Source organism: Cornus florida, unplaced genomic scaffold (genome assembly GCF_030987335.1).
Source record: "Cornus florida cultivar Cherokee Brave unplaced genomic scaffold, ASM3098733v1 CherokeeBrave_3.0.0_Hap2_Chr01, whole genome shotgun sequence".
Lineage (NCBI taxonomy): Eukaryota > Viridiplantae > Streptophyta > Magnoliopsida > Cornales > Cornaceae > Cornus > Cornus florida.
Genome location: NW_026775571.1, coordinates 18,834,255 through 18,862,147, shown reverse-complemented (window position 1 = coordinate 18,862,147; position 27,893 = coordinate 18,834,255). Strand labels below are relative to the sequence as shown.

The 27,893-nt window shown below is 35.0% G+C and overlaps 1 protein-coding gene across 1 annotated transcript; it reads right to left on the bottom strand.

Annotated features, from left to right (window-relative positions):
• Positions 1–1,774: 1,774 nt before the first annotated feature.
• Positions 1,775–23,375, bottom strand: LOC132293382 (dihydrolipoyl dehydrogenase 2, chloroplastic-like). Its single transcript, XM_059790841.1, has 15 exons — positions 22,873–23,375; positions 21,864–22,010; positions 20,999–21,133; positions 20,713–20,830; positions 9,305–9,429; positions 8,082–8,207; positions 7,916–7,996; positions 6,828–6,890; positions 6,670–6,744; positions 6,509–6,587; positions 6,329–6,429; positions 4,645–4,758; positions 3,926–4,039; positions 2,977–3,048; positions 1,775–2,123 (listed from the first exon to the last, which is right to left on the bottom strand). The coding sequence occupies exons 1-15, from the start codon at positions 23,197–23,199 to the stop codon at positions 2,076–2,078; spliced, it is 1,725 nt and encodes a 574-aa protein (XP_059646824.1). The 5' UTR covers positions 23,200–23,375; the 3' UTR covers positions 1,775–2,075.
• Positions 23,376–27,893: the final 4,518 nt, after the last annotated feature.

The following is a 27,893-nucleotide window of genomic DNA, read 5'->3' as shown; positions in this document are numbered from 1 at the left end:
TTCAGTCATTTACAGTTACAAGTATCTTTGTGCGTGTGCGTGTGTGTGTTTTGAAGAATTGAAGTTCTTAATGGACTTGGTTTGGTACCAATAACTGTATAAATAAAATTTTAAAATTTAACGGTACCCAAGAATATATGGAAATAATAAAACATACTTCAGAATATCTAAAATGGCTCTGACCCATGACACTCTTATATAACAAGAATAACATAGCATCTAATGCGAAAAAATTGTGTAAAGATGAAGCAAAATTTCAGAATGAGTAAAAAATGCAATTTTTACTACAGTAACTTACAAAAAAGAAAATCACAAATACATCATCAATCCTTCAGAATTGTCCAACTCAGATCTTGAGAATCTCTAATTTGATCTTGAGAATCGAGCATTTTGTCAATATAGCTGTTTTGTTTGAAAAAGATGGCAAGCTTTTGAAATTGTTGGGTCTTTGAAGGCCAAATATTCAATGGATCCATATGAAACTTAAAAGTTGGCTATACGAATCTGGTTGTAATGCTGCATCATCCTTCAGAAGGAAAGTTTGGTTGTTAGTGAAGGTGTGGGGGTGCAATAGAGATGATTGTTAGTGAATTTATAGAATATTGGGAAGTGAATAAAGACCAATGGTATAAATAGTGACAAATTACTTTGACAAATTCATACGAGAAATCCGGAAAGATAACATCGAGTAAAAAAAGTGAAACGTGAAATTCTAAATATGTTTGACAAGTCTTACAGAAGAAATCTTGAAATTTGAAAATTAAACAAATTTCGAAAATCGAAATAGTTGAAAATTTTGAAATCTGTGGACAAAACAAATCTTACAAATAAATCGAGAATGATTATCAGATTGACCCCTTAAAATGATCTTCAAAATCTCAATGTGAAAGGCATGATCAAAGATCCATTTACTTAAGTAGGGTGACATTGCTAAATCTTATCTTCCTTCTCAGACTTCATTTTTGCCTGAAATGGCTTCCTCTTCTCTTCCAAAAACCGTTTCGACCTGAATGTGATACCTGATATAGAAACAGATGTCTAGCGGCTAGAATTTCTAACCCAAAATGGCCGGCTCACGGTTAATGACTCAGTGATGCTGAATGATATTACAGCTACAGTAGCAGCTAGGGGTATTATTACTCCAAGAGATGAAAGATTATTGGCGAATAGGACTGATTCAGACGCCATTAATGACTCATTGGCTTTCAGTATTCAGGGTGCTTCATCTGTTTCAAACATGGGTCAAAGACTGCAGGCGAGAACTAATGAGGTTCAACATCTGAACACTCTAGTTGCAGTCCTTCAGCGAATGCTTAATGACTCTCAGCAGAGAGTTAAAGTGCTTAATATGGAAAATGAAGAGTTAAAGAAAATGGTGGATTCGTATGTTAAAGATTTTGGAGCAAGGCTCGCAGAGTTGCAGAGTTCCGGAGATGTAATTAATGAACACCACAAGAAACTCATGGCTGAGATCCAGAGGCATCCTCTCACCATCCTTATCTAATGTTACAATTATCCTCTTCTTTTTTCACTAAAATAAAATCAAATAAATCGGTGAAAATGTTCAATTATTATTATTATTAATTTTTTAATCCTTTCCATTTCTTCGTTATTTATCAGAAGGTACCACAATTTTCAGTCATTTACAGTTACAAGTACCTTTGTGTGTGTGTGCGCGCGCGCGTGTTTCGAAGACTTGAAGTTCTTAATGGACTTGGTTTGGTCCCAATAACTGTATAAATAAATTTTTAAAATTTAACGGTACCCAAAAATATATGGAAAGAATAAAACATAGCTCAGAACATCTAAAATGGCTCTGACCCATGACTCTCTTATATAACAAGAATAACACAGCATCTAATGTGAAAAAATTGTGTAAAAACTTCTGAATGAGTAAAAACTGCAATTTTTACTACAATAACTTACAAAAAGAAAGTCACAAATACATCATCAATCCTTCAGAATTGTCCAACTCAGATATTGAGAATGTGGCAATCTCACTCAATGGTCCATTTCCTCTCTCATTTGATTGGAGAGGTGAATTTCCCTACTATCAATCAATCATACAACAAGCTTTACACTGCTACTGGTTCACCAACTGGACTAGGAACATGAGCATTAACCTGCTCCCCAAAAAACAAGTGTCAGAAGTGATTTCTTTTGTTATTCTACAAATGTATCTTAATATTTTCATTTTTAGGAAAATAATTAGGGAGATCATATTCACTTCACTTTTCTCCACTTGCTTCTCTCTCTTTTTTTTTTTAAGTAAAAAATTTAAATGATACAATTGTCCTTTAAAATATATATCTCAAAATTATTACAAGAATACCACCACACCTCCCAACAGATCAATGGCCCAACGGTACCAAGCCCCCTACTTCCCAAAGGGAAGTCAAGGGTTCAAGCCTAAGCGAAGATATGGGTGTGTGAGTACCAACTAAAAAAAAAAAAAAAGAATACCACCACACACCATTCTTGAAGGGTAATTTTGTCATTTTTGCTTATTGAAAATTCAGGTGGAGTGCAAGTGGTGGGGGAGGGAAGCTCCATAGTGTTAATGACTATATATATATATATATATATTTTTTTTTTGGTTAGGTAAATACACACACAAATACCCACCATGGAAGTCAAACCTCTCAGGTGTTCAGTGTAAATAGCAATATCACTGTAAATGTTGGAAACAAACTTTTCACCATAATGTATGCACTGCATTGTCTGTTGACTTGGGAAATTCAAGTCCATAATGTCAAGGAAAATGTTACATGGGGACACCTGGTCAGCTCAACTTGGCTCATTTGCAGCCCTATTGCTTCTCAGTTTTGTAACATTTATCATGCAACATATGGAACTAGCAATTAATACATGTGCATGGAATTGGAATTGGAATTGGAGAAAAGCAACTCACAAAATTGAAGTAAATTTTTCTCCAATTCCATGCAGCCGTACGCAAGTTAAGCAACACAAGCTTACCTTGGATGATTTAAAGAGTTCATCAAGAACTTCAGACAAGGTTGGGTGCGCATGAACTGCAAACTTTATGTCCTGCAGGATGACAAATGCACAAACAGTGATCATGTGTTATCGAATAACTCTTAAAAAATTAGTTCCAGTCACAGCTACTTGCCACTTAGGAGGTGGAGGTATGAGAATTATCAGTTATGGAACTGAATTGCTGGCCTAAAAACGGATGACTAAGTTTGCAGGAGGGGAAGAGTCTTCAAACTGATAAGTAAGTGGTTCATTCTAAAGTAGGAGTGCAACTTGGGTTGGGCAACCCGAACCTAGCCCGAGCGCAACCCAATGTTTTGCGGGCTTGGGCAATCATTATTATAATTAGGGTCGGGCTTGGGTTGGAAATTTTCAACCCGGACTTAATTAGGGTTGGGCTTGGGTTGAGGTACTAGCAACCCGAGCAAACTGAACCCGAATTCTAATATTATTTATATATATATATATCAACTTTAAATGCATTATATATACTCTTCAAATTATTATCTCCTTTTTTCTTTTGCAACTTCCTTTGTTAAATCTTAATTTATTGTATTTAGTAGAATTACTTTTATAAGCATTTGTTAGTAATTTATTAAAAATTTGCAATAAGTTTTTAAAACTTTTTTTTGTTTAAGAGTAATTTAATCAAATTGGCCATATGGGTAACCCAAACTAAACCTGGCTTTCGAACTCAAAATCCAAGCCCAAGTTAAAACCCGAGTTTAAAACTAGAAGGATGGGTTGGGCTTGGGTTGAGTAGTTAAGGTTGAAGGTAGGGTTAGAGTTGGGCTTCGGCTAAGCATTTTATATGTCGGGTTGGGCTCAGGCTAGACCTCTAACCCGTCTGAGTTGCAGCCCTATTCTAAAGGCTGATATCAAGTGTAGCAGTTGATGTGGCTGGAGTGAGGTGTTAGCACGTGTAAACTACCTGGATACGTGTACCCAATGCTATTGCATTGGATGCTTCGTGGATGAGGTCTGCAGCGTGCAACCCAAAAATATGAACTCCAAGTATCTCCCCATTGTCAGGTCTGTATATCAACTGCACAAAGGTAACATGTACAGAACTTAGCAAATAACAAACCTATACAGTAAAAATAGGTCAACATAGTTGATACAAAAGTTGAAAGTTGAAACTTAAGATGCATAGAAATGTAAGAGGGCAAGGACCTAAAATCTAAATGTTGAAATGTGTGAATGAAACAATAAACGGACAGAATGAGAGAAGAGAAACTCAGAATTGCATCCGTATTCATTTTTTTTTTTTCTTTTTCTTTTTCTAGTTGATACTCGCACAGTGGATCACATCTATCAATTCTATCCAGCAGACGGAATTTTCAATTAATATCGTTATGCTGGAAAATGTGAATCAAGCAAATCTCATCTTGAGGAGCCCAAGAAACATTATTCCAAAATTTAATTTCTATATCTTTAGCAATTGCATCTTTTAGAAAGTGACATTACAACAAATATATATAAATATATGAAAGTGATTTCTAATTTACTACATTCAGCACGTAAATGACAGTGCTGTGAATTAGCTAATTGATCATTTCATCAGTAGACTTATCCTGTTGTTGAGTGGTTCCAGTGCCATATTTTCTGCACCGAAATAACATAGAAGGAAAAAAGGGTTAGAAATATAACCTTTGCAAGTCCCTCCCCTTCATTTTCTGCAAGAGCTTTTGTGTTAGCCTTGAAACTTGTTTTCGCAATACTTATCTCAAATCCTTCCTTCTCAGCTTTCTCCCTAGCTTGAGGCTGTAAAAATTTACCAGTTCGTCAAAACTAATTACTTACACAGAACCAATTATAAAAATCACTAATTTTCACTACCGGAAAAGAAAGAAAAAGAGTATAAGAATTTTGGGAGAAGAAAGGAAAATCTTCATGCAAAAAGAATTTTCCGCCTGAAATTTCTCTTCTTCACCTCCCCCCCTTTAATTTCCTCTATTAATTCCTTTCAAAAGAAATTTATATTCCCCCTTTTCAATCAAATCTTTTTTTTTTCTCCTTCAAAATCTCTCAATTTTCTTTTACTTTTTATCTCCTTCTTTTGTTTTTGTTATCTCTTTTTAAAACTTTAATTTTATTACTGCCATTTTATAATGGTTGTATTCTATATTTTTTAATTTTTCCTTACTATAGTTTTTTGGACGAAAAAAAATATAATATTTGAACCTGGATTATTGTACCTCTATTTTTTATTTACTGTCTTCAGACGGACAACACTAGAAACACTGGCTCACACAAAAAGACAATTTATCTCACACGATAAGACAATTTATCACTTCAAAACTTTTTTCCTTACACAGCTCTGACAAAAACTATTTCAAATAATGATGCTTTTGATGATCCATGCATGATGAGACTCGTGACCTAAGAAGTATGGACACTTCGTAGAAGGTTCCATGTCCGTGTCCGACTCCGTGTCGGATACTGACACTTCATGCACACGTGTCCGACACTTCATTACCGCATCCATGACTTAAAAATAATTTTTATTACTTCAGACACTTGACCGACACATCTCAGACACTCAGGATACTTGACCAACACATCCTCCACTATTTGTCTTGTATAAAACTGTCACGGTATGTGTGAACAAAAATATAATTTATAATGGCAAGATAGGACAGTAATATCATATATAATATAATATATTTCTTTTTTATATTTGAATAACTTCATCTTCTAACTTATGGAACTTTAGTATAGAAATTATAAATTAATTAAAGTTTTAGAATTATTGTACTCAATAGATATATAAATGAATACTTATATTTATATTAGCCTTGTCCACGCCGTGTTTGTGTCCTACTATTTTAGAATTTGATGTGTCGGCGCATCCATTTTGTGTCGTATCCGTGTCCATGTCAGTGTCCATGCTTCTTAGCTCGTGACCAAAGACACAGAGACGCCACTTTTGAGAATTGGAACACAGTTTTGACAGGACTAACTAAAAGAACCTACTTAAAGAGAAGTTTCACCTAGTAGGCAAGGGGCGTAAGTGCAGCATATCAAAGATCATTCCTGAGTAGACCAGAGAAAAAAACAAGGCTGCATAGATGGAAGCCATGTTGAGGAACAATGGAATCCATTAATAAATGCATCAATTTCGGGCTAAAGGGGGGGGGACACATGAGAAATAGTGCCTTTTAACTGTTAACACAGTTTGTTGCTAACCAAATGAAGCAAATCAAGTTTTCTGTTGTACTGAACGGTATTGTTTGCAAGAGCATTTAACATAGAACGCAGGAAAAGCAAAAATATTAGTCAAGCATAATCAGATACTAGCACACAGCTTCTATTTGGAAGATCTAATATCTACCTCAGTCAATCCAACCATACTAATTTCAGGATGAGTGAAACAAGCTGCTGGGATGCTCAAATGATTGAGCACGTGATCTTTTCCGCTAACTTGTTCAACAACTACATAAAGAGAGCTATGTGAAATATGAGTAAACGAAATGTTGAAATTGAAATAGTAAATGATGAGGTTGTAGCTTACCTGAAATTCCTTGTGCACTTGCCGCATGAGCAAGCATCATTTTTCCATTTGCATCACCAATGCAGTATAAGTGAGGAACCTAATAATAGAAATTCCATGTCAGGAACACTTGGCTAGAACCATCCAGAAAAGATACACTCATAATGGAATTTAAAACGAACCAGATTTCCCTCTGCATCAATCACTTGCATGCGCTCATCAACAGGAACAAAACCACGTTCTGTTGCAACATTGATCTGCAGAAAAACGATTGATATAATGGGTGATATGACCTACATGAGACAGCTTTATACAATCTCATATGTGTAAGAAGACGTACATTCTCCAAGCCAAGACCTTTTGTGAAAGGAGCCCTTCCAGTTGCAATTAATGCTGCATCTACCTACAGCAAATAGAAAAAACAAAGCTTGCCATAATGGGTGAAATGACTACTATAGAATATCTGCATAAGCAGAAAGCATTCGAAAATGACCAGTATCTAAAATTGGGGTTTCCAGAGCCCCTTTTATTTTACTTTTTTGATAAGTAAAATTGTATAAAAGCGCTCAAAAGGGGAGCGCATCCCAAGAGAACTACACAAGGCCAAAAGGGCCTCTAGACTTTCAAAGAGCTTGAAAAATCGACAATCTCCTCTAAAGATCTATAATTTCTCCCTACAACCCAACAAAAAAGAGTGGAACTAATACAGAACTTAAGCATAGAAATAGGATTCTCCTTTCCTTCGAAAGATTTCTTGTTCCTCTCGAGCCAAATACACCACCAGACACACAAAGGCGTAACCCTCCAAACATCCCGGACTTGGGCCCCCACTATACAATCTCTTCACGAGTCCCTTTTATCATTGAGAGGACCTTTGATCTGTTGTGAAAATTAACAGAAAAACAGATCAAACACATAAGCAAGAGCACACAGATTTTACATGGTTCACCCAAAACTTGGAGTTACATCCACGGGTTGCAGCATTCCAGTATTTATCAGGGTCCACACTTCCCATCATGGTCCCATAGAGGAAGGGATACAAGTGAAGACACCAAAGCCTTAAATTTCAAACTACTTAGGGTTGACCACTGAGTCTTTCTTTCTTTTTTTGTGTGTGTGTGAGAGAGAACAATCAGCCTTATCTAGGGTAACCACCTCTGAAACATAGCTTTTCAACTGCCTTGATCCTATGTTCTTTATCCTTCTAATGGTTTCTTAAAACTTAAAATAATCGATGTGCTTAGCACTCATTGACACTCAGACGATCTATGAAATGCTTAGGCCTTAAATTCTTACTGTTTGTGATATTAAACAAGAATCATACTAGAAATTTTGCATGCAGCAATGCATGCCAGCTCTCAAGTGCAGATTCCAAGTTTTGTTAGAAAACCACAGATTATAACAAATCACATGACATGACTAAATTACCTCCAAAGTATCTTTTGGTTCTTTTGTCTTGGCATCAATAAGCTCAATAGTGACTGGTTTCCCATCCTTTGCTGGAGTTATCTGAGGTAAAATAAATAAATAAAATTGAATGCCGTGTATCCATCGAACACAAAATAATAATAATAATAATAATAATAATAATTACCTTGGTTGCGAAAACTCCAGTATGATAGTCAATTTTCCGTGGATTTATTAGAACTCTTTGGGCTAACTTTCCAATCTCAGGATCAAATCCAGGCATAAGCTGGTCTAGAGCTTCAATAAAAGTTACCTATTTTTCAAAAAAAAATGGACACGCTCTTTAGTTTTTTTGGTCAATTTGGCTGACTTCCAAAAACAATTCAAGTTTTCGAAGGCATGTGTGTGTGAGTACCAACTATGAAAATAATAATAATAAAAAAAAAATACAGGCACAAGAAAAAAGTTACAATAACTACTTGCGGTAATTAGCGGTAGGCAAAATACAAAATGCAGCTTAAACTGATTCTAGAGGCAAAGAAGAGACCAAGTAAAAAACTTATGAAAGTGAATTACCTCACCAAGAAGAATGGAACTACGAGTATCAATTGAAGAAATTTTATGTAAGATTTTAGTTGCTAATTGTTAACAAGCTTAAGTTATTGGAGAGGGTGTAATTTTAATATTTAAATCCTCTAACACGCCCCCTGACGTGTAGCCTTCTTTTGGTCCGACATGTGTTTTCAATTTTAGTTATTGGAGTGACTGTGAGATTTGAACTCATGACATTGCATGCTCTGATACCATGTTAACAACCATCTACTGTAAAATCTCAAGCTATTAGAGAGGGTGTAACTTTAACATTTAAATCCTCTTAAAACTAATCACAACAATATTTCATTGCATTTTCACGGACTAGACTTGTAACATTGAAGTTGAACATTGCAGAAACATTTGCTGATCACTCGTGATTGTGTCCAATAAAGTGAATGCGGGGAGGCAGAAAAAATTGGAGTTACAAATATTTACTTATTGTTTAATGATTCCTTGTGTAAATTTTCTTCCTGTTTTATCGATCCAACCTACTCTCTATGTATTAGAAAGTAGTAATATCTCAGGCAAAGAAAAAAAAATGATGCAACAATCAGATGATCTTTAAAAAAACTTGAGGCTTTGAAGTGGTAATACCAGTAAAAGGAGAAAGTAACACATCCAAAAACAATAAATAATGGACAGACCTGCTAATCATATATATGCACTTCTGAAATTCTATTAATTAAGAAGAAAAACCAGAAGAGAAATGCAATTAATAAGGACTCTGGGGCAAATGGACCACTTAATCTTTGATTTTAAACCAGAACAAGGTAGTGTCTTATAATTGTATTAAACTCAAAAGCAAGAAGAAGCTACCTCACTTCCAAGTGCTGTATAAACATCACTGAATTCAAGCCCAATATAGCCACTTCCTACAATAGCTATCCAATCAGGAACAAACTCCAATTTGAGAGCATGATCACTGGTAATTACAGTCTTCCCTGCAGGCAATTACCCAGTGATCAGAATGTTTAATGACCAGAAGAAAGCACAAGATTGCCAAAACCATGTTTCTGATATTATGGATTATGGGATGAGAGGTCATCCATCCAAACATAAGAACCATAACAAGGACGCTGGGTCATTATATACTTTCCAAAACTTAGACCAAAAGCATATTTCCCCAAGTTGTGTTCCGCCCCAATCTCATCATCAAACTTCTGCAGCCAAGTTCTCTTCTCTTACATTGAATATATGATTGCATCCACTATACCCATGGTGGAGGAGAAAATGTGGAATATTTTTATCATTCTCAGTTATATTTTATTCAAATTTTTCTATTCAAATATATCTCTAAAGTCTAAGCGCGTGTTAGACTCTCCTGAAAGCGTAACTGCGGAGGACTTCTCTACTTTCTCCTACCAATTCATTCCTTCAAACACCTTTGAACAACCTACACAACAAGGAAACCCCTATTTATGACTTTATTTAGATGTGCCAAAACTTTAGCCCACATATACCCTCTACAAAATTTTAGGAGATTGATTGAGAAAAAAAACCTAAAACTCATAATCTGCAATCATATTTTGTCACATAGGTTTTAACGTTTCAAATGATCACTTGAGCCCTCCCAACTTACAAATACTGGGCATGCATTTCCAAATTCCAAATGAGTTGAGAAAAAGAAAAAAGAAATAAAAATATCCTAAACGACGCCGCATTTGACAAACTGATTTTTGAATGTTGAGAAGTCAAAAAACCTATTACATTGTCCTGTGTTCATCACACCATTGATGGTGCTGCCTTGTTGGCAGGGATGAACTGTGTACAAATTTAACTTTTGGCATAAAAAAATAAAGAAGAATATATACCGGTCAATGGTAAATAATTACTTGATACAAGTTAATCCCAAGTTAAAAACAGTGTGCATCTCCCTTATTTACCACATTTGGTGCGAGTGAAAGATAAGAACGTTTGGGAATGACTATAAGGATAAAGATAGTACTGTATAAGACAGAGAAAGGGATTGCAAGGAAGATTATCAAGTATTAGTGAAGTATTAGATACATCCTGTGCTTTTACTAAGCCAAAGTCAGTATTTCGTTGTGCGTTGGAAGGATGACTATTGCCAGTGATATATGTGGGTTGCTGCTTCTCTGTGTTGAGTGTGCTACAGTTAATTTAGTGACAGTGTTTGTTGCTTTTTTGGATTCTTGAGGACTTGTGGGTCATTATAATCTGGTTGTTTTGTTGCTGCTGGACCTTGTGGTTTTGTATACTAGTCTTTTCTTTGTCAGGGTTATGCCTCCTCAGGTTCCCCCTACCCATACTTCGGCTTCCCATTGTACATTCCTATAGATTTATCATTTAATTATAAATAAAAAATTACTTAGCACAGCCAATTAAATTGAAAAATAAATGCATCTTTTAAGGGACATTGAATCACGAAGAATAGACACATCAATGGCACCAAAACTGCATTTGATATGTTATACTAGCATTATCCAATCTTGGTCCCACAAATGTGTGGTGCTTGAAGGGGTTGAATGGGTAAAAAAACCTTGTTACCCAATAATTGACCGTGGGGGGGGGGGGGGGGGGGGGGGGGGGGGTGGGTGAATAGGGTCTTTGGCAAACAATGGAATTTAATCGATTCAATTAAAATCTAAGTGAAAGCAATTATACAATTTTATGCTGGATAGAAATTTAAACAATAAGCATAAAATAAATAGATAAGGGATAGAGAAATTGAAAACACTTGACACCAAGATTTTAGCGAGATTCGGAAACTCCTACTCCTCAAGCTCAAGACCCTTCTTGAGACTTCCCAATCCACTAGGCTTCTCCTTTCGGGTGGTAGAGCAAACCGGAACAAGAAGCACACCACTTATCAAATGCTTAGAGAATAACCTTCTTCAAGACTTCCTTTAGGGTTACTTATCAAAAAAAAAAAAAAATGACTTCCTTTAGGGTCACACCAACTCTCGGATTATATCAATCCTAGATACACGATTGTATTGATTTTGTACAATAGATAAAAGTACAGATTTGTAAGCTCACAATAACTCTCCTTTTTGAGATAGATTTACAAATGAAATTCTCACAATAATGACTCTCCATGCTTACACTATAGCTCTTCTATGAATTGAACTTAAAAGGCTCAAGAGATAATGACTTACCAAAAAAAAAGGCTCAAGAGAGAATGAATGCATGAGAACAATTGAATGCTTGAAGTTGGAAGTGTAAGTTGTCTGAATAAGAGTTCTTGGTACGTATTCATAGAGTATGAGAAATATATAAGTCAATGTAGCCATTCAAGATTGTAGACTTTTTGGTTTAAAATGAGCATTTTGTCAATATAGTTGTTTTGTTTGAAAAAGATGGCAAGCTTTTGAATTTGTATCTTAGAAGGCCAAATTTTCAATGGATCCGTTTGAAGCTTAAATGTTGAAGTCAAAAATCGGTGGATATCCAGAATCACAGCTTAAACACTGAAGTCAAATTTTATGGCTATCCGAAACCAGAAACGGTTTTTAACTTCAGATAGTTTTGTCAGATTTTCTGCTAGACTTTCTGCATACCTTATTTCCATTTAAAACATTTAAGTAAATATCTTTACTATTTTTAAAGACGTTTACTTTAACTTTACAATGTAAATAAGGAAGTACCCACCATTTGGATTCAATAAAAAATATAAGAAAATTGAAATCCAACTAAATCAAAATGTAAAACTTCAGTTTTAGTACAAAGTAGGGTTCCCTGACAGTTTTGGTAAAAAAATGATTCTTCATGTAGACCAATGTAAAATTAATAATAAAATCTCATAAAATCAGATATGGCTAATTAATATGAAATGAGTAAATACGGGGAAAAATTACTTTGAAAATATCATTATTTCAAAATTTCATACTTGGCAAGAAAAATAGTTTTTTTCATGAGAAATGCATACAAGGGTCCTAAGGTCATTCTAGGGTAAGGAGCCTAAAGATTCAATCATTAAAGAGCTAGCTTTACAAAAATATCCTAACCATTACGAATGATGCAAGGATTCTTTAGCTTGAGAGTTTGCTTCTTGGTTTGAGTTCCAAATGTCTTCAAAAGCTTCTTCTTTTTTTTCTTTCGGTCCTTTGAGAATGTGAATTTGAATCTATTTCATACTTGATATAAATACATTAGAACAACATAATACAATTTGTTATCATCAAAATATTAGCAACAAGCTTGGGTTGAAACCGTAAGGCTAACAATCTCCCGCTTTTTGATGATGACAAATTAGTATATAAAATTTTAAGAGCTGAACCAAACAGACATTTTAATTTGGATTAAAATTTTGTATAAGAATTTCTCCCCTTTTTGTCATCAGCGACGATGGGGCACAAAAGCTCCCCGTGGTATGCTCCCCCTTTCAAGATTGAGAGAATGCTTCTTGCTATGTTCGAGAAGGAGCAAGTATCAAGAAAGGTTATGGAAGAGGCACCTAGATGATATGTGCTATATCTCTTATGTCATAGACGTATCAGGAAGCGCAGAGAGAGAAACTTGTTATGAGATTTGCGAGTGCAAATCTCAGATACATGATCAGAGATAATCTTGCTTCTGCAAGAAATGAACAGAAATAATCTTACTTCTAAAAGCCATGGTTAAAGATTCTGTTGCTTTTAAGGACATCAAAAGTTGGCTATATGAATCTGGTTGTAATGTTGCATCATCTTTTAGAAGGAAAGTTTGGTTGTTAGTGAAGGTGTGGGATGCAATGGAGAAGATGGGTGAATATATAGAATATTGGGAAGTGAATAAAGACTAATGGTATAAATAGTGTCAAACTACTTTTGACAAATTCATACGAGAAATTCGGAAAGATAACATCGAGTGAACAAGGTGAAACATGAAATTCCAAATATGTTGACAAGTCTTACAGAAGAAATCTTGAAGTTTGAAAATTAAACAAATTTCGAAAATCGAGATAGTTGAAAATTTTGAAATCTGTAGACAAATCTTATTGAAGAAATCAAAAATGGTTATCAGATTGATACCTTTAAATGATCTTCAAAATCTCAACGTGCAAGGCGTGATCAAAGATCCATTTACTTGAGTAAAGTGACATTGCTGAATCTTATCTTCCTTCTCAAACTTCATTTTTTCCTGAAATGGCTTCCTCTTCTCTTTCCAACAACCATTTTGACCTGAATGTGGTACCTGATGTAGAAACAGATGTCTGGCGCCCAGAATTTCTAATATGGACTTGATGTCTAAATTGTCTAGAAAAGAATTAGTCAAAGACCTCCCAAAGACTAAGTATATTAAAGACAAAACTTGTAATGCTTTCCAATTGGACAAACAAGTCAAGACATCCTTTAAAAGTAAAAAGGACATCACTACTACTAGGACTCTTGAATTAATTCATATGGACTTATTTGGACTGAAAAAGTAGCTAGTCTTGGTAGTAAACTCTATGCTTTTGTTATTGTGGATCACTACTCTACATACACTTGGGTCTTCTTACTCACAAAAAATGAGGCTCATACAATCTTCACAAAATTTTGTAGAAGAGTCCAAAACAAAAAAGAATGTAAGATTAAGACCATAAGAAGTGATAGAGGTTGAGAGTTTGAAAACCAAGACAGAGAGAGATTTTGTGATGAAAATGGTTTTAATTATAATCTCTTGGCTCTGAGAACTCCTCAACAAAATGGAGTTGTTGAAAGAAAGAATAGGTTTCTTCAAGAAATGGCTAGAACCATGCTCAATGAGCATAAATTGTCTAAATCATTGTGGGCCGAAGCTGTTAGCACCACATGCTATGTCATAAATAGAGTAATTATTAGAAAAACCATAGACAAAACACACTATGTGTTATGGCATGAGAAGAAGCCCAACATTGGGTACTTCAAAGTTTTTGGGAGTGAATGTTTTGTCTTAAATGATAAAGATAACCTTGGGAAATTTGATGCTAAATCTGATGAAGGTATCTTTCTTGGTTATTCAACTAGAAGCAAAGAATATAGAGTGTTCAACAAACGAACACAAGTTGTTGTGGAATCCATTCATGTTTCATTTGATGAGTCTCTAACAATTCCTCATTAAAATATTCTAGAAGAGGATGATGACCTAATTGAACTTAACAAGGGTATTATTGATCTCAATCTAGAAAATAAATCAAATGAGACTTCACTTAGGGCCTGTTTACTAACAGGAATGATTCTTGATTTCTACTTTCAATTCCTAAAATTGTGAAGTAAAAGTAAAAATCATGTTTAATAAAATACTTTCACTTTTTTACTTTAAAAAAGCACTTTCTAATTTTGTGAAGAAAAGAGAAAGTGAGAAATCCTCACTTTCTCTATTTTCTACACTGTTCACACAAATTACTTTCTCTACTGTAGCACTATTTATAAAAATAAAAATAAAAAATATTATAACCATTTTTCACCACCATCTCCTCCCCATCTCCGCCATGGTCATTGCCACTGCCACCTCCTCCCACCATAGCTACTGCCACAACCATCTCTCTTCTCTCTCACACACATTAAAAGCCATCAACAATATACCTAAATCAACTTCAGTCACAGGGAAAAAGAAAAAAAAAAAAACCAAAAGTAGACCCTCGCCGTCAACAACCACCGCCATCATCGCCACATCCGAAATCTTCTTTGGTTTTTGCAAGCTCCCCAGAATTTTGCGCATAGCACGACGAGGCCGGCATGGGATTTGCAGAGAGGGGTGATGGTGAGTGAGGGTTTCACGATGGTGGAGGTGTTGAAGCAACGAGCAATGTCTCCAAGATGAGGCCGGACTGAACTTATCAGCAGATCGAACGGCGACGAGGCTATGACGATATGAGCAAGGAATCCGGCAATTGGGCATCGGAGAGGGAGACCCAAATTTGCATCCACAAGCAATTAATACTCCAAAATTCTAGTCCCAATAAGTTTGTCTGTGGATTCCGGCATCCGAGAGGGAGACCCAAATTCAAGGCTCTGGTTTCCATGGATTCCGGCATCGACACCCAATAATTCCCATCTCAGATGCAAGAAGCCTCTGTGTGTTACCCATCTCTTACACACAAGATGACCATCTCTTACACACAAGATGACCAAGAAAGAATGATGTATCAGGAACATTTTCTTATGATTCTCTCTCTTCCTCTTTCTCTCTCTTTCTTCTCTATTCTTCCTCTTTCTCTTTCTCTCTCTTTCTTCTCTATTCTACTACTTGTATTCTGTTTTTCTTCTTCTTTGAGATGGAAGTTGCAGCAAGCAAAGCAAACATAGTAATCAATTTAGAGAGAGAAAGATAACAAAAGAATTAGAGAGACAAATATAACAGGAAAATAAAATTAAAATTATTAAACTAACTTCCTATTTTTTGCTTTCAAAATTTTGAAAGTAAAATAAATTATTGAACATTATTTCACTTTCTATTTCAGTTCAAGAAATCAAAATCATGATTTTACTTTTTCAGAAAGTAAAAATAAGAAAGTGAAAGCGTTAGTAAACGGGCCCTTAAAGAGTCCCCCATTAATACCTCTCTAGAAGATTCAAATGATGCACCTCCAAAGACTTGGAAATATATACCTGATCACCCCTTAGATCAAGTCATAGGTGATCCATCCAAAGGAGTTGGCACTAGATCTCAACTTAGAGATTTATGCAATCAAGTTTGGAATTTAGTTCCTAGACCAAATGACAAAACCATCATTGGGACCAAATGGATTTTTTGAAATAAAAAGGATGAATCGGGGATTTGTGTAAGGAACAAGGCAAGACTTGTTGCTCAAAGGTATAATCAAGAAGAAGGCATCGACTGTGATGAAACCTTTGCCCTCGTTGCTAGACTAGATGCTATTAGAATGCTTCTTGCATTTGCATCAAACAAAAATTTTAAATTATTTCAGACGGATGTTAAAAGTGCATTTTTGAACAGTTTTATCGAACAAGAAGTCTTTGTAGAACAACCACCGGGCTTTGAAAATTATGAATTTCCTCACCATGTTTTCAAATTGTCCAAAGCTTTATATAGTTTGAAACAAGCTCTAAGAGCTTGGTATGAAAGACTAAGTGGTTTTCTACTTGAAAATGGTTTTATTCGTGGTAAAATAGACAATACTTCATTCACGAAAACCATTGATAGAAATTTGTTGATTGTCCAAATCTACGTTGATGATATCATTTTTGGATCAACAAATAATGACTTATGCAAAGAGTTTGCCTCTATCATGCAAAACGAGTTTGAAATGAGCATGATGGGAGAACTTAACTTCTTCTTAGGTTTGCAAATCAAACAATCTCTTAATGGCATATTCATTTGCCAATCTAAGTATGTTACAGATTTGTTAAAGAAATTTGGCTTGGAGGAAGCCAAACATGCCAAGACTCCTATGAGTCCATCCTTGAAACCTGAAAAGGATGAAAAGGGAAAAATTGTTGACATTAAGAAATATAGAGGCATGATTGGTAGCTTATCGTATTTAACCGCTAGTAGACCGAACATCATGTTTAGTGTTTGTTTATGTGCTAGATTTCAATCTTGTCCTAAAGAATCTCATTTAATTGTCGTTAAACATATTTTTAGATATTTATGTGGCACAATTGATTTGGGTTTATGGTTTCCACGTCACACTTCATTCGATTTAGTTAGCTATTCAGATGCCGACTTTGCCGGATGTAAAGTGGATAGAAAGAGCACAAGTGGCAATTGTCATATCCTAGGACACTCTCTAGTTTAGCAAAAAGCAAAATTCAGTTGCTCTATCCACTGAAGCGGAATACATCGCCGCTGGTAGCTGTTGTGCTCAAGTACTCTATATGAAGCAACAACTTGAAGATTTTAAGTTGAAATTTGATCATATTCCTATTTAATGTGACAATACTATTGCCATAAATATATCTAAGAATCCCATTCTTCATGCACATACAAAACACATAGAAATTAGGCATCATTTCATTTGTGATCATGTGCAAAAAGGGGGATATAGACCTAGAATTTATGAGTACTAATTTTCAATGGGCCGACATTCTTACAAAGCCTCTCCCAGAGGATCATTTTTGTACAATTCGTAGAGAACTTGGCAGTGTAGATCTACAAATCTTATATAAATTAATTATTACAAGTATCCTAGTTTCAACGAGAAAACATAGGATGCCTCTGGATCTCAGCCATGAGTTTCTTGTGTTGTTCATTAATTAGATCTCCGGAACTCTGCAACTCTGCGAGCCTTGCTCCAAAATCTTTAGCATACAAATCCACCATTTTCTTTAACTCTTTATTTTCCATATTAAGCACTTTAACTCTCTGCTGAGAATCATTAAGCATTCGCTGAAGGACTGCAACTAGAGTTTTTAGATGTCGAACTTCATTAGTTCTAGCCTGCAGTCTTTGACCCATGTTTGAAACAGATGAAGCACCCTGAATACTGAAAGCCAAAGAGTCATTAATGGTGTCAGAATCAGTCCTATTCGCCAATAATCTTTCATCTCTTGGAGTAATAATACCCCTAGCTACTACTGTAGCTGCAGTATCATTCAGCATAACTAAGTCATTAACCGTGAGCTGGCCATTTGGGTTAGAAATTCTGGGCGCCAGACATCTGTTTCTACATCAAGTACCACATTCAGGTCGAAACAGTTGTTGGAAAGAGAAGAGAAAGCCATTTCAGGAAAAATGAAGTCTTAGAAGGAAGATAAAATTCAGCAATGTCACTCTACTCAAGTAAATGGATCTTTGATCACGCCTTGCACGGTGAGATTTTGAAGATCATTTAAAGGTATCAATCTGATAACCATTCTCGATTTCTTCTGTAAGATTTGTCAACAGATTTCAAAATTTTCAACTTTTTCGAAATTTGTTTAATTTTCAAACTTCAAGATTTCTTCTGTAAGACTTGTCAAGATATTTCGAATTTCACGTTTCACTTTTTTCACTCGATCTTATCTTTCCGGATTTCTCGCATGAATTTGTCAAAAGTAGTTTGACATTATTTTTACCATTCGTCTTTATTCACTTCCCAATATTCTATATATTCACTCATCTTCTCCACTGCACCCCACACCTTCTGAAGGATGATGCAGCATCACAACTAGATTCATATAGCAACTTTTGATGTCCTTAAAAGCAAAAGAATATTTAACCATAGCTTTTAAAAGCAAGATTATTTCTAATCATCTCTTACAAAAGCAAGATTATCTCTGATCATGCATCTGAGATTTGCGAATGCAGTAGCCAAATCTCATAACAAGTTTCTCTCAATGCGCTTCCCGATACGTCTATGACAGAAGAGAGATAGCACATATCATCTGGGTACCTCGTCCATAACCTTTCTTGATTGCTTGCTACTTCTCGAACATAGCAAGAAGTATTCTCTCAATCTTGAAAGGGGAAGCATACCTACAGGGGGAGCTTTTGTGCCCCATCTTCACTGATGACAATAGGGGGAAAAATTCTTATACAAAATTTTAATCCAAATTAAAAAGTCTATTTGGTTCAACTTTTAAAATTTTAAATACTAATTTGTCATCATCAAAAAGGGAGAGATTGTTCGCCTTACGATTTCAAACCAAGCTTGTTGCTAATATTTTGATGATAACAAATTGTATTATGTTGTTCTAATGTATCTTGTTACTAATATTTTGATGATAACAAATTGTATTATGTTGTTCTAATGTATTTATATCACGTATGAAACAGATTCACTTATCAAAAAAAAATTAAACAGATTCAAATTCACATTCTCAAAGGACCGAAAGAACCAAAAGCATTTGAAGACATTTGGAACTCAAAGCAAGAAGCAAACTCTCAAGCTAAAGAATCCTTGCACCATTCGTAATAGTTAGGATATTCTTGTAAAGCTAGCTCTTTAATGATTGAACACTTGAGGCTCCTTACCCTAGAATGACCTTAGGACCCTTGCATGCATTTCTCATGAAAAACTGTTTTTCTGGCTAAATATGAAAAATGAATTTTTGAAATAATGATATTTTCAAAATAATTTTTCCCGGTTTTTACTCATTACATATTAATTAGCCAAATCTGATTTTATGAGATTTTATTATCAATTTTACATTGGTCTACATGAAGAATCATTTTTTACCAAAACTGTCGGGAACCTTACTTTGTACTAAAACTGAATTTTTACATTTTGATTTAGTTGGATTTCAATTTTCTTATATTTTTTATTGAATCCAAATGGGGGGTACTTCCTTATTTACATTGTAAACTTAAAGTAAATGGACATATAAAAATAGTAAAGACATTTACTTATGCAGAAAGTTTGGCAAAAAATCTGACAAAACTGTCTAAAGTTAAAAACCATTTCTGATTTCGGATAGCCATAAAATTTGACTTCAGTGTTTTAAGCTGTGATATCCACCAATTTTTGACTTCAACATTTAAGCTTCAAACGGATCCATTGAAAATTTGGTCTTCAAAGATACAAATTCAAAAGCTTGTCATCTTTTTCAAACAAAACAGCTATATTCACAAAATGCTCATTTTATACCAAAAAGTCTATAATCTTGAATGGCTATATTGGTTTATATATTTCTCATACTCTATAAATACATACCAAGAACTCTTATTCAAACAACTTACACTTCCAACTTCAAGCATTCAATTGTTCTCATACATTCATTCTCTCTTGAGACTTTTAAGTTCAATTCATACAAGAGCCATAGTGTAAGCAAGGAGAGTCATTATTGTGAGAATTTCATCTGTAAATCTATCTCAAAAAGGAGAGTTATTGTGAGCTTACAAATCTGTAATTCTATCTATTGAGAGAGATATCCAGTGTACAAAATCAATACAATCTTATATCTAGGATTGATATAATCCAAGGGCTGGTGTGACCCTAGGAGAAGGTTGTTCTCTAAGCATTTGAGAAGTGGTGTGCTTCTTGTTTGCTCTCCACCTAAAAGGAGAAGCCTAGTGGATTGGAAAGGTCTTGAGCCGAGGAGTAAGAGTTTCCGAACCTCGCTAAAATATTGGTGTCAAGTGTTTGCAATTTCTCTATCCCTTATCTATTTATTTTATGCTCATTGTTTAAATTTCTATCTAGCATTAAATTGTATAATTGCTTTCACTAAGATTTTAATTGAATCGATTAAATTCCATTGTTTGCCAAAGACCCTATTCACCAACCACTTCCCCCCGAGGGCCCAGCCCCGGCGGGGGTCAATTATTGGGTAACAGTTATCATCAAAATATTAGCAACAAGCTAGGGTTGAAATCGTAAGGCTAACAGACCTTACATTTGGCATGATAAGATAAAGAAGAAACAGAAGAATATTTACCATCAATTTCAATGCCTTTAGGGACAAAAGGAACAGAACCAGTAGCAATAATTATATCTTTTGCAGTTATCACGTTGTCAGAGAACCCAACTTTTCCATATTTCACCTTTTGAGGACCCTGAACATATCAAAAAATAAAATTGTAAACAACCAATTTATAATGGCTTTACACCCATAAGATAGCATTTACATTAAAGAACAAGCACTAGTTAATATTTCCAGAAATCTGGTTTCATTTCAGAGTGATTGTTGACAGTGACTCCATGTGACAGCATGCATGACTTACCAATACTGTTCCAAAACCTGTCAATATGTCCACACCAAGTGCCTTCATTGAATTTGTTAAATTATTACGAATTTTCGAAGCAAGATTGTTTGCATGATTGGCGACTCCCTGCCTGTCATATCCAGCAGCTGAAACCTTCCATTAATTGCCAAAAAGAACAAGAAGTTAAAATATGGTTGCATTCAGCAAGCAATAAATAAGATATCAAGAGAATGATGGAGAAAAACTTTGAACAAGGTTCAATAAGCTTTGGATAAGTAAGATGCCTATTGAGAACAATATGATAAAAATCAAGTGGTTGAACCAGAGAATGGATGAGAGAGTTCAGAGGAAGGCTAAATTCCTAGAAGTTTCCGGTAGACAGTACCAATATCCTTTTTACAATTACAGTTTAGATGCTATACTATTACTTCCTGCAGTGACAGGTCATGTGTATTTAACCATGGAGTCACCATGCTTTATAAAGAGGGACACCTGTGCCACCACAAATAAGATGGGAAAGGCCATCAATTGTCAATTACCATATTGATAGATATTATCAAGCATCAATTATCATTTTTCTAAAAAGCAAAATTCTTAATGATGGGTAGAAGGGGAACACCCATATACAAGTGAGGCGTGCAAGAGACTAGCCTCACAAAACCAAAATAAAATATCACTATCTAAGCCATTTACAAGATCTAAGAAAGAACCAAAGGAAGGTCTTACCCTCCCTGTAGTCCAACACCAACTTAATAACAAATATGGACAAGCTAAACTTGCCGCTATTAATATAAATCTTCTGTAAGGAAGCTTTCCATAAGAATGGGGTTGTGTGTATTAGGCTTGACCTTCAGAACCTCAGGAGACGTGGTAATACTCTTACCTGCAAACCCAAAGCCTTCAAGTGATGAGCATTCTGAAGTTCACGCATCCGGCCACTTACTGCAAGAAGAGCTTTGGAAGGAACGCATCCTCTGTTTACGCATGTTCCCCCCACCACATCTCCCTCAATTATAGCCGTTTTGAGACCCTGAAATAATTATACCATACTTCAAATAACAAAGAAGAAAAAACTATTTATGTTTTATAGTTTTCAACTCACTAAGTAAGCACAAACCAGAAGGACAATTACCACATGTAAACAACAGTTAAATGAAAAATAGGATTCATCATACTAATGTCTCCCAACTGAGAGAGCAAATAAGCATGCTCTATTATGAGACTAACCTCAAACCTCAATAACGGACTGTAAATGTATTATTTTCGCTTCTTGTTTCCCCGGGTTACTTACATTTCTTTTTTTATTTATATACACACACATATACATTGGTAGATGAGTTGATCACATTTTTCACGACAAAATGTCCATTTTGATTACGTATAGTTAACAAAGGAAGTGACTAAATTTTCGAATATAGACCACAAATATTAATCTAAATGCTATAGCATCATAAATATCTATTTTAAAACAATGGCAAAAATTGCTTTATGGAGTCACCACCAGAAATTAAGGTTCTGTGCGTGTCATCTCATTTCAATGGCATGATCATAGAGCTGAATTGGATCTTGTTGAGAGCGGTATCTTGCAATAAAAAAACAATAAAGATAACTTCTGAAGGATAAATTTGCTTATGAATAGTTGTAATTAGATGACTTAAATGTAAATTAGGATGAAATTAGCAGAAGAATTAAAAGAATTGACTGTCACTTCTAATCTGCTCAGTTCAAACCCAATTACCAGAGAATTATGCAGTACTTTCGACTTACAACAACATAGTTGAAGGAATTTAAACTGACCGATTGTTCAAAGTTAATGAACCAATTCTCCTCTTACCAAAATAACCAATAAACACGAACTTTACACCAAATTCAACTAGGCAACTGAATCGTACCTTCTCTACGGCATGCAACGCAGCTCCGTGACCACCGACGCCAGCTCCGATGATGACAAGGTCGTAATCAAACGATTTCGGAGGACTTCCATTGTCGGACAAGGAAGCTAAGAGCTTCTTGGAGTGTCTTCGACTCGATACTTGAACTTGGTGAGAGTCGGACCTCTTGAGCTGATAAAACCCTAGAAATTCTCTTCTGAGACCACAGAAATTGAGGTTAAGAGGCTGGGAGGGAGTGAATGAACAGAGTTCGAAGTTGTGGTTTGATCTGACAATGGCAGAGGAAGATAGATGGTGAGGTATAGAGAGAGAAAGTGAAGAATGCATTGTGGAATTGTAGAGTGAGAGGACGAGTAGGGAGGGAGAGAGAGATCGATCTGGAGAGATGTGTAGTTGATGGGGGAGTATTGGACGTGTTTTGGTTGGAGGCCTCGATGGGTCCGGGAGACGGAGATTTCAAAGTGCGGCGGATAAACCACCCCACTTCTCGTGTTGCTAACGTACACGGGTGTTGATTCACCCATTCTTTTTAGTTAGGACATGAGAAATCACTCATGCACGTGCTTCAAAGATCTAAAAATTGATATGGTAGGGGTTAATTTCGGATAAAAATCACGTTAAAATAACTTTTAAAAATTTGGTTAATTTTCCTTGCGCCTCTTTATATTTTATATTTGCTTAAATATTACTTTGAAATACTTTTTGAAAAATACTATCACTCACACCCCAGATCACTTTTCTGTTACTGATACTTTCAAAATTATTCTCATTTTTTAATGCCTTCTAATTTAGGGATTTTTACATATCAATGGGCTTAGGGGTCCATATTTACTCATTGATTGAATCAAAGTCATATATTTTCAAAAAAAATGTGTTTGACCTGAAAGATGATATGACACATGAATTTTTATTGTTTAAAGTTTGTGTTGACTAAAATGTCCTTCTCCCTATTTTTTATGTTCCCTAAAATGCCATTCCCCGTATTTTAATATATTTACCTTATTGTAGCCCTAATGCTATTTCATAATCCCATTTGTGCAGCCCTTTCTCTCTCCCCCTCTTTGTAACAGCGATCAGCCCTAACCCTCACTCATAATCCCATTCGTGCAGAGCCCTCTCTCTCTCCCTCTCTTTCTAACAGCAATTTAAGCATAGCCCTGACCCTCTTTTGTGCGCCCTCTCTCTCCCCGTCTCTGTAACCCAGCGAAGCAGCATTCCCACTTCTCCACTTCCTTTGGGTGGATCTCCCCCTTCGTTTGGGTCACTGTGTTTCTGTAAACTGGTAAATACTCCCCCCCCCCCCCCTCTCTCTCTCACACACACACACCCCCTGTTTTGGGTGGATCTCCCCCTACCCGTTTTGAGCACCATTTAGTTTTAGTAATTTGCTCAATTGATTATGTGCTTGAACTTTGACCCTTAGAGTTTACAATTTAAGTTAATTTACATGTGTCAATTGGTGTCAAATTTATACCATAAAGATAATTCAAAATTACTTCAAACTATAGCTATATTGAATCAAGATTTTAGACATTATAGATAGTTTAATACGGTTCAAACTATAGTTCCTGAATTAAGAATTTTTAATTATTTTTACACATATTAACACTTAAAAATGTTTCTACATATTTCAATCTGTTTAATTTGGTTCTGATGAATTCATCTATCAGCTTAATCATCCAGACAAAAAAAAAAAAAAAACCATTCACGCTAGTGCCGATTACATCAATTGTGTATTTGTGTGTGTTCTTTGGTACAAACATCAGAGGGAGACATTTAGTGGGGAACAACTAATTCCTTTCATCGATGATGTTAATTAAGAATATATCAGTCCTGGATTATAAATTAGTTCAGTTTAGGGTAACACATAACATATAAAAACAAAGATGCCTCTCTGTTGTGATGTGATGTGCATTGCCATGACCGACTTTTGCATCAAACTGCCTAATGACACCTATTATAAACGATAACATGCAAACTGAGATGCCAAACAGAACCCATCAACAAATGACTTGGACTACATATATCATATTGGATTATTATCAGTTCTTTATACCAAATAGAGTTGTGATGCCAAAACAGAGTGAGATGTGATGCCAAACTGCCGAATGCCTCTCTATTTTGAAGTGATTTTATTCCATTCCCCCTCCACCCCCCCCCCCCCCCTCCCTCCTCCCCCACCCAAAAAAAAAAAAAAAAAAAAAAAAAAAAAACAAAACAAAGAGTGCATTGCAAAGATAATTCCCTTTCTTGTAATGTAATGTGGCTTTCTATAACTGATAACAATCAAACAAGACACAAAGATATAATATATTTGGCTATTAGAATTGGTAATTGCTCAAGCCATGAACAAATAGAAACAAAAGACGCATTTACTTACTAGCTACAAATACCATCTTCTCACTATCTCCTTTTATCCAAAGAAAATTCTCCACCAATTAACCAGAGTCCTCCTTAATAGTTGCTCGATCGTTTAATTATTAGGGATTTTTACATATAAATGGGCTTAGGAGTCCATATTTACTCATTGATGAGTCAAAGTCCTATATTTTCAAAAAAAATGTACTTGACCTAAAAGAGGACATGGCACATGAATTTTTGTTGTTTAAAGTTTGTGTTGCCTAAAATGTCATTCTCCCTGTTTTCTATAGAGTCAAGGGAAAGATTCAATAGGATGATTGTTAGAGACGTTTATTCTCCTTGTATAATTTACATTCAATTTTGAAATATATACTGTGAATGAAGTTGAATTTTACCAACTGAAATTTAGTAACTTTAGTTAGTTAAAACTACACTCAAGATAAATTAAAAACAATCAATGATTTAAAAGAAAATAAATAAATATCCCGGTTAAGCAATTGTATAAGTGAAAAAGATAGATAGACCCAACTAATCCCGATCAGTTTTAGAGGCTCACTTGGAAACCAATGGAAGCAAAACAACAAATGAAATGGTTAAGGCTCAAAATAAGACCAATTAAGGCTCAAGTTTAAATAATCATTTTGAGACTCATCTGAAGAAACTTCTTCTTATAATTCAATTATGCTTTCACTTTGAAATGTTAAAAGATTTAGATTTGTGGAATTGAAGAGTTTTGTTTATATTAATATGTTTTGGGCGCTTAGTTGATAATTAATTGTGTGTTTGAACTTTGAATGTCCTAGTTTTTTTTTTTTTTTTTTTTGGGTAATGAGCATGGTGAAATTTCTCTCACTTCTTAATGTTTCTGTAGCTATATAATTACCCACGTGTTTTTTTCCTTTTATCTGTTCCATTGGGTTAAGTGATGCTTTATATATGCTTCATATAAGTGTGTTTTACCTATTATTAACGTGCTTATTCAGATTAATTCTAAGGAATGTGTATTGAATTAATGAATTAGGAAAATATGAGTACTCCTAAGTTGATAAACATTGAAAAGTGCACATTTAAACCCTTTAAACTTGAACATTCTAGTACCCTATTCTATCTTATTTTCCCGTTTTAGTCTAATTTCATGTTATTCCCCTTTTCAGGCACTTATCCCTAAAATAAGTCAATTCAGCTGAATTAGAGCATAAAAGATGCAATCTCAAGCTCAGTGGAAGAAAGGAGTAAAGTGGAAGCAAATTGGAGCCTTTTTCAATCGATCAAAACAAGCTCCAATCGATCACACAGTGATCGTTCTAACCATGCCAAGATGGATCGAGCCTTTTGTCCTTATCCTTAGTAAAATATCTTATTTGGTCGATTTAATATTTCCTTCGATCGATCGAACCCTTTGATCTTATCCTCACTTACCACTTTTGTCTTTTTCTCAAAAATATCTCAGCCTGGTCATTATTCCAAAAAGGCGCAGTCATAGTTCAATCGATCGAAGCAACCTCGTGATCGATCGAACTGCCTCAAGTTGCGTGAAGTTGATTTCAAGCCAAATTAAATGTGTGCTTGTAGTGCAATCATTTTGAGGTCCTAGTGCATGAGGTCTGACCATTGTATGTGACACTTGAGCTACCTATATGAGGATTTTGGCTATTTTGAGTAGAGAGGTTGGTTAATTAGAGAGACTTGGCTAGAGATTAGAGAGAGAGATGCACACCATTTGGGAAAGTTCTTTCACTCATCTAGGGTTTCCACTAAGGAGAAGAAGATCATTTCTACAATGGAGATAGCCCTTGAGGGTTGAATGACAACATCAATGAGTGGCTAAACCATTCTCTTAGGGTTAGAGATAGCCCTAAGCATGCCTCATAGACTTTGATGTTTTGTAATTAAAGGGGATTTGTGTTGTAATTCTTGTCTTGATATCTTATATATATAAATCTTGTTTCTACAATGATTTGTGTGGTTTAATTCTTTCAATTGATCATTTAATTATATCCATATGTCTATGTATGCTAGGATGAATGTTCATGTGTTTGTTTCTAGATTTTGTGCTATTGATGCATGTCTATGTGTGTTGATGCTATGAATCTAGTGATGGTCAATGCATGGTGCTTAAATGGATTACTCTTGTGGTTTATTTGATGGTTCATACTTATTTCTTGATGGATTGTGCCTCCTCCTGAATTTAATTAGTTTAATTCCCATGTCATTAGCTTAATTGTAGTGTAATTGTCTTACTTTCTTAGATAGGAGGACAATCCATACTTATTGTTTGATGTTCCATGCTCATGAATACATGTAGTATATTTCTCTAATCTGATGATGTGCATTAATTGTGGACTTGAAGGAATGAATAATGGTTTAATTTGATATGTTGTGCTATTTACTAGTTTGACTAGACAATGTATGCTTACTTGGCCATCCATGCTTGAGAATTCAATTAATGGCACACACTCTCCTTTTGCAACATATAATCCCCATAATCCATCACGTATAGCTTACCAAATTGTAGTATATATATATATATATATATATATATATATATTGTGTAGCTAAATTCATGATTTAGAGGCATGCTTAACTTATATATATGTAATGTGTAAAGATATCATGTATTTAGTGGCTTAAGGAATTATAGTGTAACAACCCGGAAATTT